Genomic DNA, 15074 nt, shown 5'->3' with positions numbered 1-15074 from the left:
GCTCTTACTTTCTGTTCCACCAGTCTGTCTCTTATGGCCTTCAAAATATAGCTCATCACTGGGCCGGTGTGGCTCAGTTGGTTGGGTATCGTCCCATGCACCAAAAGGTTGCCGGTTCGATTCCCTGCCAGGGCATATGCCCATGTGGCAGGCTCAATCCCCAGGAAGAAGCATGCAGGAAGCAGCCAGCCTATCAATGTTTCACTCTCACAGATGTTTCTCTCTTCCTTCCTTCCTCTAAAAATCAATTTTAAAAAAATCTTTTTAAAGTTTAATATATACAGTATTTTATTATTGACAGTAACTTCCATTAAAAACAGGAACAAGACAGGGATGTCCACTTTCACCACTCTTATTGTTGACAGTATTACAGATATCCCACACATTTCCCACCCTTTGCCCCACCTCCACCTAGCCCCTAGAGCCCCGCCCCCAGGCCTTCCCCATTCTGTTTGTGTCCATGGGCCATGCACATAGGTTCTTTGGTTTATCTCTCTTCACTCCCCGCTACCCTGAGATATAACATACTGTACCATGCCTCAGGACTTATTTTGTTGGTCAATTAATTTTGCTCATTAGATTCTACAAATAAGTGAGATCATGTGATATTTGTCTTTCTCTGACTGGCTTATTTCACTTAGTATAATAATCTCCAGGTCTATCCATGCTATCTCAAAGAGTGAGAGATACTCCTTTTTTACAGCTACACAGTATTCCATGGTGTGACTGTCCCACAGCTTTTTTATCCAGTCATCTACTGATGGGCACTTGGGCTATTTCCAAATCTTGGCTATTTTTAATAACACTTCTATGAACAAAGGGGTGCATATATATTCTTTCTGACTGATGTTTTGGGGGTTTTAGGATATATCCCCAAAGTGGGATCGCTGGGTGAAACGGCAGTACCATTTTTAATTTTCTGAGGAAACTCCATGCTGTTTATCCCCTTCCCAGAAAGGATTCGTATTTTACTCTTATTTTCTCTAATGTCTGGGTACTAAGGTAGTGTGTCATTAAAAAATATTCACCTAGACTCTCTGGGGACAAGAACAAGTAAGTGTCTTTTTAAAAATTAATAAATACTCTTTACCTAAATAGGTAATGAATACATGAAGCTGACAGAAGATATACCAGGGCAAAAAGCTACTACTCTCAGCCGCCTATTTTCAGGTAGTCCCAATAGAGTCAGGGAACTCTGCTCTGACCAGGTCAGAGCCAGCAAAGACCCTCAGAGATAGGGAATCGACTAGAGAAAATAATTCTCTAAGAAACTGAAAAGGATACCAGGTAGACACTCAGGCCTTTGGCTTCTGAGGCCCGGAATATGTTTCACAGAGAAAATATACAACAGAGGGCCTGGCCTCAGTCTATCCTTCCTCTCTAAAAAATGTTTTTTCTCAACACTACAAAGATTAAAGTCTTGCTTTCATGTAACAACCACTCATCTATTCTATATTTTAATTATAGTCTTCCACCTGAACCAGAGCTATAAAAAGTAGCCACACCAGCTTTATCTTTTGGAGAAGACCTTTCAGTCTCACTTACCGGGTAGGCATGTAACAGCCCTGGAGCCATAATATACGGATTAGGCAACAATGGCGGGACCCCAGGAGGGAGATTAGGAGGAGCTTTTCCTAAAAGAGAAATTACATTTTTATCCTATCACACAATTACTTCTCTCCTTCATCCCAAAGGGATGCCATCCACCTTCTCTACACAGGGATACCTGAAGTTGTAGCAACTGAGCTTCGAGTCGAGGCTGTGACAGTGGAGTTGCTGCCGAGGCTGAGGCCCAGGCTACTGCCACTATTGAGACTGGAGGAGACACTGACCACTGGCGGAGGTGCAGAGACTGTGCTGGACGTGGTGGAGAAAGTGCTGGAGGAAGAATGAAGATTCGCCTCACTCTCCACGCTTGTGTGCTTCAAAAAGAGGGAGCGGTAGAAGAGAGGAGGAGGAAACAGCAATTAGCCTAACTGGTCAGGAAAGATAAACAATCCCTGTTGTTGATTATGTATCATAATGTCAACTTCCCATAAAAAGGCCGAGGGAGTCCTAGAAGGTTTGGCTCAGTGGTTGGTGTGTGAGCCTGTGCACTGAAGGGTCCCGGGTAAGATTCCAGCCAAGGGCACGAACCTCGGTTGCAGGCTCAATTCCCAGCCCCAGTGGCGGTGTGTGAGGGAGGCAACCAATCGATATCTCTCTCACATCGACGTCCGTCCCCCACCCCTCCTCCTTCCACTCTCTCTGGAAAGCAATGGAAAAAATACCCTCAGGTGAGGATTAAAAAAAAATAAATACATGAATAAAAAGGCTAAGGGAACCTGACCGGCATGGCGCAGTGGTTGAGTGTCATGGTTAGATTCCCGGTCAGGGCACATGCCTGGGTTGTGGGCTCAATCCCCAGTAGGGGTAGTGCAGGAGGCAGCCAATCAATGACTCCCTCTCATCATTGATGTTTCTCTCTCTCTCCCCCCTCTTCCCTCTCTCTGAAATTAATAAAAACATTTAAAAAAAAAAAAAAAAAAGGTTGAGGGAGGGTATCAGGGTGCCCTCTGCCAAAGTAGTTAAAAGAAATTACTAAATACTTTACAGATACACATTCCCCAAGAGTCATCTGACAAGAATGGTACCCAAAGACCCACTGCACAGCATCACACTGTTCAGAAAGGCAGCAGACAGAGCAGAGACAAACTCCCCAGAAACCAATACTGGTTGGCCAGTAAGAAGACAGATAGTTTAAATATGAAAAATATATCATAGCCTTCTCTCCTATACTTCCCCATCTCTCTGTCTCTCCCTCTTCCTTTCTCTAAGTATGTCCTCACCTCAGGTGAGGATTTTTTAAAAAGGAACAAAAATAACTAGTTGGGAGCCTCATCTCAATGCTGCTAATAACTTAATTTCTTCATTAATTCAGCACAAGACCAGTTCATGGGAGAGAAAAAAATACAAGTTCTAATAAACTTAAACCTGAAGTAGTATATTTGAGAAACAACAGACTCCTAAGAAAGCCTTAACTCCCAATGTCTTCCCCTAGGACAAACCAGACACCTTTGCCCAAAATGGGTCTTTTTTAAGTTAGCTGTCTTCCTTACCATCTCAGCTTAAACAAATAATTGTTATAAAGCACAAGTGAGATTAATTCTTTGACCATAAGCTCTTATCTGGTTCTACTTTCATAGGATGCTCAGACTCACACTGATTATTTTCAGGATTCATGTTCAGCATATCCCAGACCAAGGAATAAAAATGGGCGCACCAGTTAGGGATATTCTTGTGGAATTTATCATAGCATACTAAGCCCCACTCAGCTTCAGTGTTAAAAAAAAAGTCATATAAAGATTCAGGAAAGTCACTTCTAGGGCTTTGAGAATTAGCCCACAGCTCTGCAATATTTCTGGATTTTTCTGCCTCTAGTGACTTCAAAAATCCTTTCACTCCTTTCCTACAATCTCAGATCAATTATCATCTTGCCACCTCAGAATCCTGTCTTAGGAGAATCTTATGGTTGGACAATTATAAGTGTAAAAAAACACACACGTTTCTTCTCTTATAGCACCATGCTTACCAAAAGAGTGGATGTCGAAGTGCGCCCAGAAGATGTTGATGACGAAAGGGTATTCTGCTGAGTAGATAACGTGCTGTAACAAAAAAGAGGTTGCCATAAACCACAGTGTTATGGTCGCCTGACCTGAAGCTTCAATCAAGAATACAGCAAGAAAATAAGGCAGAATATAGGACCAAGGATATTTGAAATATGGTCAGCACAACAGCCAGACAGGGGTAGTGAGCAGTCAAAGGTAGAAAGGATGTCGAAAAGGCAAAATAATCCTCCTGTCTTTACTTCCCATAGCTTTTAGGTCATCTACTTAGCTAATGTGTCTCTGCGAGGTAGAGAAGATAAAACAGAACCAGAGAGCTCTCACCAACTGCTACTTTACCAACTCCAACCTCCAATCTTCACCCCGAATTACCTGCTGTGTTGTGTGGTAGTAGTATTTGGAATCTCCTCACTGTGGCTCAAGCCACCCAAGGAGGATGAGTGCTGATTGTTTGTTGTCAATAAGGAAGCTGCAGATACCGTTTCACTGAGAGGGGGGATACTAGAAGTGGAAGGTGAGTCAGATTTCACTGCAGAGCCTGTAGCACCTGGAAATGAAGAAAGTAAGTCACCTCACCAGAGGAAAGGGAGTGTCTATAAGAAATGAGAGGTGACGCCCTGGCTGGTGTGGCTCAGTTGAGCGTCATCCCATGCATCAAAAGGTCACTGGTTAGATTCCAGGTCAGGGCACATGCCCGGGCTGAATCTTCAGTGGGGGCATGCAGGAGGCAGCCAATTGATGTTTCTCTCCTTCTCCCTTCCTCTCTCAAATCAATGAAAACATATTTTTTAAAAACTCTTAGAAATGAGAGGTGACTATAGTCCTAGGCTATCCCAAAGACAAGAGTGTGAGTTACTTAATAATGGATCATTTGTGTTTAGGTAGAATCCTTTTGTTTTTCAGTTCCAAGCATTTCACAGCACTGATCTCATTAATCCAGTGAAGGGAGCCAACGGGATGGGATTATCACCATTTTAAGACAGAAAACCTAAAAGTTAGGATGGTTTGAGATTAAACAAGAAAAAACCAAGCTAAGACTATAACCAGGTGTTTTGATCATTGAGCCAGGGCTATTTTCACTACAATCCAGGATATGCAAAAATACTGAAAGGACAAGAAAAACATACTAAAACTGGGAGGGAAAAACCTAGAGAACACTTACCTTCAACAGATTGCGTGGTCTGTAACTGCGTGGCCTGCACAGAACTGAAGCCATTCTGATAGGAAAAAGAAAGGATAAACAAACTCAAGTGAACAGATTAAGTTAGCACTGACTGACTCTGCTTAATTTCCAGAGAAATCCTGTAAGTTAATCAAAGGGTTAAATGTAGGCTAGCCAAACAAAATAAAAACAAAAATTAAAAACAAAACAAGTACATACCAACCCTGTGTGACCCAAAGCAACAGAAAGCAACCCCCAAACTGCTGAATAGATCCCAAACCCAAAATAGATACAGGAAAAGGCCCAAATCCAGTGATCCCTATGGGGAGGATATGGGAGTAAGGCAGTTCAGCCAAGCCACCTATTTTTCTAGCTGCATCTGACAGTCACTCCACATCGCCTTTGTCATATGCTATCCCCCTCATCAAGCCAAGACATAGCAAGGTGAGGTCTACTGATATGCACCCCAGAACTCTAGCAATCAGCTCTTCCAGAAAGAGAAAACAGGTACTGAGACTGATTCTACTAGAGAACGAGAATGACTCTAGTGCAAAGAGAATAGTTTTCTGGTTCTGAGTTGCCAATTTTGCTAAAAATAACTTTATTTCACCAACCACAGAAATGTGCTTTTATCAGCTTCTCAACCAGCACCTCTGAGGTATCTTAACACTATCTGTCAAGAAACAAAACACTAATATTAAACGGCCTCTGCCCACTATTCTAATCAATGCCCAGGGGCTTGTAAAGCTACTACCTTTGCCTGAGTCAGGTCCTTTTGGGGCGATGAAGAGATGGAACTGGGGTACCGCCGAGTCTGTGTGGATCTCTGTTCATATAGAGGGCCCTGAGCATTGTTTTGGGAGGTATAGGTTGTCGACTGAATTGGGCCACTCTGATAACCGGATTCCTGACTCTGGTTAGATGAAATTGTGGATGAAGATTCACTGTGGGTAAAAAGAAAGAAAATCTCAAGAGAAATGAAATAAAGCAGATTGGTACCAAGGAAACGGTGGAGATTTACTAAAGTTGATTATAATCAAAAAGAAAATTTCCAGCAACAAATAAAAGAAGCCACCATTATTTTCTCCCAACAACTGAAGGCATTTCCACATCCAACAGAGCTAGGTATTTGAATTAAAAATGGAGTTTAAAACATTTCTTGTCCCCTTATATTCTGCTGTTACAAGAAAAAGAGGCTAAAGGTCAGCAGTAAGGATACACTACTCTTAGGTCGTTCATCACAGCATGAACCCTAAGCAGGAGAAAGTTATCTTTTGCTCATATGCATTTTAAAGAATTCTGAGCCCTTGGCTGTTTTAAAAACCCCATTAAATATAAGGTTACTGGTAGAACTCTCTGAGAGGAACTTTTAGGACTGAGAAAAACAGCCCAGTCCCCTAAATTCCTCCAGGATTTTCTATTGCTTCAGATGGCACTTCCTGAAGCTATCAGAGGAGATAGGAAAGTTTCCACTAGAAACATTTCTTTTAATCTGTATATCAATGCTACCTCCTTCATTGGAGTTCAAAGTTATACCCTTTTTAGGCCTAAGTTCCAAACCAAAGGGCTGAAAGTGTAAAAAGCATTTTTAGCTGTGGCAGATGCCAAGATCCTTTCCATTAGAGGTACTGTACACATCTGTTAAGAACTGCGCTTGGGCATTCTAGAAGTACTCAAGGAGTATATTTCTATCTGTTTAGAGTTACAGATAATCCTAGTAATATTTTATCCCAAAGTTCAAAGAAAAAACAAGAGAATTAGAAAAAGTGGTAAAAGCCTAATAAAAGAAGTCTTATGACTGATGTTTCCTCTACCTGGCCGTGCTGGTATAGAGGCTATTTGGAGCCTGGCTTGAAGAGGCGCTCGTGGTGGGAGTGGACTCATAATCAGAAAGGACAGGCTCTGACCCAAACTGCAATGCCCCAAACTGTAGGTTTAGCCCTGAGATATCTGCTGAGCCAGGCATCTCCACAGCCAGAGCAGGAATCTGTAGAGAGGAAAAAATGTTTTATTGCAACCTTACTGTAAGACTAAAAAAAAACCTCTTGCTTCAATTTCACAAACTATACCCTTACAATCTCAATTCCCAAATCATACACCCTCTTATCCTAAGATTGTATCTAAAAGTTCAAGTACCTTAGAAGTCAAGGAGGCTTTTTTCTTCTGCTGTTTCAGTTTTTGCTGAGCCGGCTGAGGGCTGGAGGACTGGTTGTCTGAAGACCCAGGAGACATTTGTGGAGCCGAGGTGGATTTGCTTGGCAGAGGAGAAGAGGGGGGTGGAGGTGCAGCTGTGGAGGTAGCCACTGCAGGTGGCTTCTCCTGAAGAAACACCTCCATCATGGTTGAAGATGGGGTAAAAGCCTGGCGCTTTGTAAAGGGGCTGTGCACTGTTGAATCATTTGGGTTCTTCAAATCTGCATGAGAAAACCCAATATGTATAAGGCCAAAAACAATGGTGAGCCTGAAGAAAATGCTAGTATCCTGCTCTAGACTCATAAGCTAGGTCCTCAGGATCAGAATATCAAACAGGTCCTCTTTTAAAATATAATTCCATTTCTGTAGGTGACAATCTCTGGACCATATTTGTTCTTATGTACAGCCTAGGAGCCCAACTGAATCAACACTATTACCCTGCCTGTGTAGAACAGGAATCTAGGAACTGCCCATGTTTAGAATATAAAGTCCTAAAATGGCCAAGTCCATGAACCTTTCCAAAGGGGATATGCTTTTTTCAAACATTGAAGATATATCTAGGGAAATCCAAATAATCCTCAGGTCAACAGAAAACTACAACTATGTATATAGGTAAATTTAATGAAATAATTTACAGCCTCGACTTTTTATTATTCCTCAGCTTTCTGAAATCAGCCCATCTAACTAGGGTAAATTAGTGTGGGGAAACTAGCCAGTTGACAGCCCTTCTCCTTACTTCAGGACACATTCTCCACCCCCGACTCCTGCCTGCCTCTTGACAGTAATGCTCCAATGCTTAAAGAATTAAATTCACTTTCCATTTTTCTCACCATACTGCACCAGCGATGGGGATTGTGTGGTAGAGCCCATGTCCCAAGAGGAGGTGGTGGTGGTTCCAGATTGAGAATGCTGAGCTGCCAACTGAGCCAGGGCCTGAGCAGTCTTGAATTGCTCCAAGAACTGAGAGCCTGTGGTGCTGCCACCTTTAGCTTCACTGACATCACCAAATCCTTTCCCTAACATGCTCACCTGTAAATCAACATAGATATTAGAGAAATTTACAGTCAACAACCTTGTTCAGCTACTCAAAAAGACACTTATCCAGGGTTAGAGCCAGTATAAATGAGACAAGTAAAGACTGTCATCAGACTGAGTACACAGCATAGTCCATTTAGAGCACAAGCCCTGGAGTCAGACTATGAAGATTCAAATCCCAGCTATGTAGCCATGGAAAGGTAATTTTTCTGTACCCCACTTTCCTCATCTGAAAATAGAAATAAAAGTAGTACTTCATAAAGTTGTATGAGGATTAAACAAATAATGTATGTAAAGCATTTAATATGTGCATAACACCCAGTAAATACTCAATAGAAATGAGAGCTATTAAAATTTATATCTTTATCAACGCTTCCTCCTTCCTCCATGTCAGGAATAAAGCTCTAATGACTAGAGGATTTTTTCTCTTTTTAAAGTTTAAAATCAACCTATACTTGATTATTAAAGTGAAGTTAGTATAAAATTTTATTTTAGCCATTAAGGTCCTTGCCCTTTACACTACATAGCTCAAAAGGAACAAAAACAACTAACTGGGATCCTCATCTCAATGCTGCTAATAGCTAGCATAGAAGCAAAGACAACGTTAGGGGCCATCCAAACTTCTGCACTAGACAATCAAATGAATCAATATGATTTAACTGTTTTCTCTGTGTGTAGCCAAGTTTTACAGGGTAATCGTGATAACAAAGCAAAATTTACTCTTAATGCTTTTAGGAGATTCTCCCCATTGCCTGATATACCAAGTAAAACTATCAGCCTAGTCCAGAAGATGAGCCATGTGACCTTGACTATTCTAAGAAACCTCCAAGGAGATTTAATCTCGTTTTCCTTAAATTCTTATTTAACCATATCATCACCACCATGATTGAGCAATGCTTTCTCATACAGAACCAGTCTATCCAACTCAAGCTAAGACATTTTCTCCCACTTCAGTCTATTATCCCAAGATTATACAAACAAACAAAACCAGAAGTCTAGTTCAAAGTATGGGATTGTGACAGAGATGATCTCACACAGCAATGATTACCCAATATTCTGCAAGTGCAAAGCATATTAAAGGCATAGAAAATTACTTAATCTTCACATATTGTACATGACAATAGGGGGCTTCTGTATTATTCACATCTGTTAAATTTTAAGGGAAATCAATTCTCTAAAGGTCATTCTCAATGGAAAAGAAACATAAATAGCACAGTGATTAATACAGGTAATGAGAACAGAATAACTTTAGTATAACATATCATATGACACACATTAAATAAAATGTTAGGGTATATGAAAGTATGTTGAAAACTTCAAAAAGGCAATTTAAATAAGAGACATAGCACACTTAACCACATTTTCCAGTCATATCTCCTAGAGGTTGGTAGTTACTTCCTGATCTGTTTCACCTTCTAACCACCTTTGTCCCATTTTATTTCTTTCTTCTTTATCTTTTTAATCCCCCATCCTTTCCGCGTCACCTCTTTCCTACTTTTTCTCACCTGTCACCTTTCATTTATGGCAGAATATCAACCACCAAATTACTATTAGCACAAAAAACCATTTTGAGACAACAGTTAAAAACTGACAGAACTCTGGATTAGAGGCCAGCTCAGCAGTTTTCTAGTTAAAATAATTACTATAACCCTACTAACGGAAAAATAAAATTACATGCACACACATGGTCTTTTGCCTCTTTAATACTATAGTGTTTCTCCACCAAAAAACAGACAAGAAAGGAAATGCAAAGAAAAATAAAGAGAAAAGACAGTACCTCTTAAGATTTACTATAAGAAAACTGGTCCTTGCATCATCTGTTTAGCTTAAATGATTCCTTTGCCATAGTTAATGACCTTGAATTTTTAAAAAATGTTCTGAATCAACAAGTCACGTGCTGTAAGTGTTCTAGGTTATTAATAAATAACACCACTACTGCCACCACATTTGTACAGCTCTTACCCATTATCTTCCTAAAGCCCTGTAAGATAGGCAGAGCAAGCACTTAAAATTTGGGGGAAAGGGGGCGGGGTCTCGGTGAGGGTGGGCAAAGTGGGGGGAAATGGGGATATCTATAATAGTGTGAACAATAAAGTTAAAAAAAAATTTCAGTTACATGTATTGGGGTGATAGCGATTAATAAAATTATATAGGTTTCAAATGCATAATTATATAATGCATCATCCGTAGAGCAAGCACTCCTATCCCCACTTACAGAAAAAGGGAGAAACAGCTAAAAGTAGGCAGATTCCGGAAGACCCTTAGTTTCTGGAAACCTAGTCCAGAAATGTCTGGTTTAAATAAACATATATGGCAATTCTGCTCTATTAAGAAATAGGGAACTGCTACAATTCCTTATTGCAAAGGATTAAAATTTGCTGATATCATTGATTTTTCTCTCAAGAACAGCAAACAATGTTCAGCACAATGAGTATTAAATTATGTTAACTCATTTTTATAAGGTTCAGTGTGTCTGAAGCTAACTCCTCTCCTAGAGCTATCCCTAATTACCCAACTCAACATTTCTACACCCAGGGCTGCTTAAGAGGACAAAAGAGGATGCTTTATCTACCCCAAACTTTTGACTGTCAATAGAATTACTGTATATAACGGTAGGGTTTGGCAGAAATTTGGGTTAGGAAACACCATGTTTCCTACTTACCATACTGTGATGAGAAAATGTGTTCCCTGAAGCAGGCTGTGATATGGTACTCTGCTTCGAGTTACTGAACACCAGAGGCTGGGCAAGAGAAGGAGCCTGAGATGGATCCAGACTAGACGAATCATTCTCCATTGAAGATGGTGTCTTCCCCAACAGAACAGCAAGGTCAATTCTAGTAGAGAGGAGAGAAAATCTTGATGAGTAAGACTGAACGTTCTAGCATTCCCCAACACCCAACTCAGATTATGGTTAGATTAAAATGAAGTCACTCCCAGAAACACAAAGTCCTCACTGAAATGCTTAATTTATCAAAAGTAATTGACATACAAGAGCCACTATAGTATTTAGCTATGTTCTAATTACGTTGCCAACCATAATAATGTTATTTAAATATTTTATTTTAGTGAAGTTAATTTAATGAAATTTCAAATGCTAGTTTTAATACAGCAGCTCAATGATTGGGCCAAAATTTACTAATTTTTTAAAACTGATTTTTAGAGAGGAAGGAAGAGGGGGAGGGGGTAAAACATCAATAGGCTGTCTCCTGCACAACCCCACCAGGGATCGAATCCCCAACCTGGGTATGTGTCCTGACCAGGAATTGAACCAGTGACCTTTTGGTACATGGGATGACACGCAACCAACCGAGCCACACTGGACAGGATAAAATTTACTATTTTTACATGTCATTTTTTAATATGGAATACCTGCCATTACCAATATTTAATATGTAAAACTAAATACTAGAATGCTCGCATCTTCAAGTGGCTTTGCAACAAGAAAAATTTGGGGAATTTCCCCTACTTTTATAAAATTTCAAAAGTTATCTATGGTATAATAAAAATGTATTTGTACTTTGCCCCCAGTTCTCAGCACAGAGCTCCTAACTTAAAATGTCCTAAGTGATAGAGTGGTCTTTTTTACACATAAGCCCCTTTCAACTATGAGGTTACTCAGGGTGGGGTCTCCCACAGAGCTGCAAAACTGGATCTGGTGACCAGAAACACCAATAATGTGATTAGAGGATTAGAACTTTCAGTCCTACTATACTCCACCCATTTCTAGGAAGGGAGGAGAGCTGTACATTAAACTCAATCATTGATGACAGATCAATCATGCCCACATAATAAAACTGATTTTAAAAAACTCTTGGAACAATGAGATACAGTGAGCTCTGAGTAGGTGAACACATCAATGTGCTGGGAGGGCAGCACAACCAGAGAGGGCACGGAAGCTCTGTCCCCACCCCCCATACCTGGCCCTATGCATCTTTTCCACTTGGTTGTTTCTGAATACTGGTTATAATAAACAATGGCAAGAGAATCTCTTTCCTGAGTACTATGAGTCATTCTAGCAATTTTTTTTTCCTAGCAAATTATTGAACCTGAGGAGGGAATATCCCCAAATTTATAGCCAATAGGGAAGTGTGGGTAGCTGGGGCACCCATTTGCAGCTGCCCTCTGAAGCAAGGGCAGTCTTGTGGGACTGCGGCATTAACTTGGGTCTGTGCTAACTCTGGATAATTATCGTCAGAATTGAATTGTTGAACACTTAGTTGGTTTCTGAGAACTGTAGAATTGGTGTGGAAAAATGACAGATATTTGGCGTGAGAAAAAATACACATTACTGCTAGTAACAGCATCCCTAATACCTCATTCCTATCACACTTTAGGATCTTCTGAGTCAGCAACTATCATACCCAGGTCTAGAAATAATCCAAAAGGCTTTCAGGGGATACAAACATTCTGTGATGAGTGTATCCTCTCTACTGACCCCAATACCTAGGTTCAAGTTCTAAAAAGTTCATTAGCCGCATCCTAGGGGAAAAAATGATCACTATATTCAGTGGGCACAGTAGACAGAGATCATAATTATAAAGCAAGAGAAGCTACTGAACAGTTCTGCAAATTCAGAAACAAATGAAAACATTTCCACTTTTAGCTTTTCTTTGCAAGAGAAATTATATCATGCTAAGTTTTAATCAATGCCTGTAATGCTTACCTATGTAATTAAATGGCTATTTGGGGGGGAGAATCAATTTTAACACTGTAATATAGGGACTTCTATTCAGTAAATTAACTATTATCAGCTCTTATAAACCTATCAATCAACTAAAGAGAACCTAAACTGATTTGGTCATCATTACTACCAACACCATGGAAGCTTGTAAAGGTCCACTGCCACTCTTCCTTACAGCAACCTCAGCAGATCCATTTGGGAAAAGATACTGAATTTTACCACACACTTGCCTCTGACCAGCAGTGATTGTCACATTCTCTGCAGGCAGAGGCACTGAAGACACATTAGAGGCAGTGAAGATCTTGGTCTCAGAAAGCTGGAAAACAGAGAAATTAGTCACTCCTGGTGTTAGGTAGGTTATAGTCAGAATCCTTGCATAAGTAAGGGGAATTCATTTCATCAAGAAAAAAGGAAAACCCTTTGAAGAGGAAACTACTCTGAAGAATCCTGAATGGATCGACTCTGAAGCCCCTTCTATATATGCTTAATGATTTTTATCAAAAGAGAGGAGAATCAAGAAACCCAAAAATATATAGTAGCTACATAATATGTACACTAAACTTACAGAAGGTGAATATACTTGCTAGACAGAAAAACGGAGAAAACCCCTTTATATTTTCCCATTACAGTTCCCCACTCCCACCTCTATCCAAACCATAATTTATCTTCTACTATTCCTCTCAAAGAAAGGAAAATGACAGCCAAGACGAAGACAGAAATTAAAGAAAAGAAAAAAAAAGTTAATTCTTGGCTTTTGAGTAGTTAGGGCCCAAGTGCTAGTGAGTTAAGGTCTTTTCAGGAATAATTTTAACCATATGCAATTGTTGCCTTCATACTGACTTTATTACACCTAGCCTCTCCACTATAAGACACTAAAATCAGGTAAGCAATTATTGGGAATAATTCTTCATACTATTCAAAAGCTGATTTGGTTTTATTTTGACTTTCTAAAAAGAAGGGCTCCACCTCCCCAAATACATCATTCTCTGAAAGTTGCTTAGAAGACAAGCCAAATCTCAGAAAATATTCACAATGCAATCTAGCTCAGCTACAATAGAAAATAATCACCCTGATGCTGATGCACCTGAAACTTTTAAAACGCCGACCTAGCCAACCAAAAACAGTTTGACATATCATTTCCTCTTACCATAAAAGCTGTCTTGCCTGAACATATGTATATAAGTAGATTAAAAATGTTAGAATGGAAATTCATCCATGATCACCGATAACTGTAATTCATAGCAAAAGCTTGAGGTGAGCAGGAATCAGCAAAATTCTTTTACTGGGGTACTACTCCAGTGAATTAACAGAACTTGTTTATGTACCATCTCATGCCACCCATCTATGAGGTTTCCAAGTTGAGTAAAGCTGGAAGATAGCCAATTCTACATATTCATCTCAATTGCACTTATAAATTTGGGCTTCAAGTAACTTAAAAGGGTTCCAGAGCCAACCAGATTATAGACTTGAGGACTTGGCACTTTAACTCTCCCTTTGTACCCACCTCCAAGCCAATTACAGGACCATACACCAATGCTTAAATGTGAATAGCAAATTGTTCCAAGTAGAGCCACGTGCCACCAGCAGCTATTAATGTGCTACCTATCTAACTCCATTTCCATTGCCCTACCCAACCACCATCTCTTCCTGGGATAAATCCAACAATCAGATATTTGGACTTACACAAGTGCACTTGCCCTTTCCATAGTCTGGTTCCACAGAGTCCTGTTCATGCCCAGTCTCCTTCATATAACATATGTCAAATGTTCTGGCTCAGAACACTATTTTGGATGTAAAAGTTTTGAGTCAGAATCTTAAGGATTAATTTTGAGGGGTAGAAACATACCCATTTTCTATCCCTAAACACCACTTAGGGATAGAAGGCACTAAAGAAAAATGACCTAGAAATACCTACATCTTCATTCCAATCTTCAGTTCCCCACTCCTCTGTTGCAGTCCTCCATGCACCTGAGAATAAAGGCAAAGCAGTGATTTTAAGTGCCAGTACACAGCATGTGCAGAAAACACTAATGTATTAACATTTTTGGCAGCCAAAAGTGTAACCAGAATTTAGTAATCAGAAGGGATTCTTGGGCTTCAGAGGGAGAAAAAGACTATTTAGAAAGGCATACCTCAGAACTACAGGGTTTTAATAAGATTACAATTTCACAGCTACTTTCAGTTTTTGTTACATGGCTGTACAGCAAAGAGCGAGAGCGAGAAAATGCAAGAGAGTGCAAGACCCCAATGAACCCAATGCTCTAGGCAATCTCTTAAGACACACAACCCTCTGACTTAGTGGTCAATTCAGTGAGATGGCAGCAGCCAACTTACCCCAGAACAAAACTCCTCTTATTTATCTGGTATAAGACAATACTGTAGCCAATCTGAAGATGGC

The 15074-nt window shown here is 40.1% G+C and overlaps 1 protein-coding gene across 9 annotated transcripts in view; it reads right to left on the bottom strand.

Moving 5' to 3' along the window:
- Positions 1-15074, bottom strand: part of UBAP2L (ubiquitin associated protein 2 like) — a 41377-nt gene that overhangs the window by 10715 nt on the left and 15588 nt on the right. For all 9 annotated transcript variants that reach the window (XM_087827627.1, XM_087827626.1, XM_016221500.2 and 6 more), the window contains 12 exons: positions 14592-14644; positions 12907-12992; positions 10658-10829; positions 7791-7989; positions 6904-7181; positions 6582-6754; positions 5522-5711; positions 4768-4822; positions 3978-4152; positions 3572-3644; positions 1727-1922; positions 1546-1634 (listed from right to left, as the gene is read on the bottom strand). In XM_087827627.1, the coding sequence (XP_087683753.1) occupies positions 1546-1634; positions 1727-1922; positions 3572-3644; positions 3978-4152; positions 4768-4822; positions 5522-5711; positions 6582-6754; positions 6904-7181; positions 7791-7989; positions 10658-10829; positions 12907-12992; positions 14592-14644 (1739 nt within the window). The remainder of the gene's footprint in view (positions 1-1545; positions 1635-1726; positions 1923-3571; positions 3645-3977; positions 4153-4767; positions 4823-5521; positions 5712-6581; positions 6755-6903; positions 7182-7790; positions 7990-10657; positions 10830-12906; positions 12993-14591; positions 14645-15074) is intronic.

The sequence above is a fragment of the Miniopterus natalensis genome, chromosome 19 (assembly GCF_054644295.1).
Source record: "Miniopterus natalensis isolate mMinNat1 chromosome 19, mMinNat1.hap1, whole genome shotgun sequence".
Classification (NCBI taxonomy): Eukaryota; Metazoa; Chordata; class Mammalia; order Chiroptera; family Miniopteridae; genus Miniopterus; species Miniopterus natalensis.
Note: the sequence above shows the minus strand (reverse complement) of the source record. Positions and strands in the feature narration are given on the sequence as shown.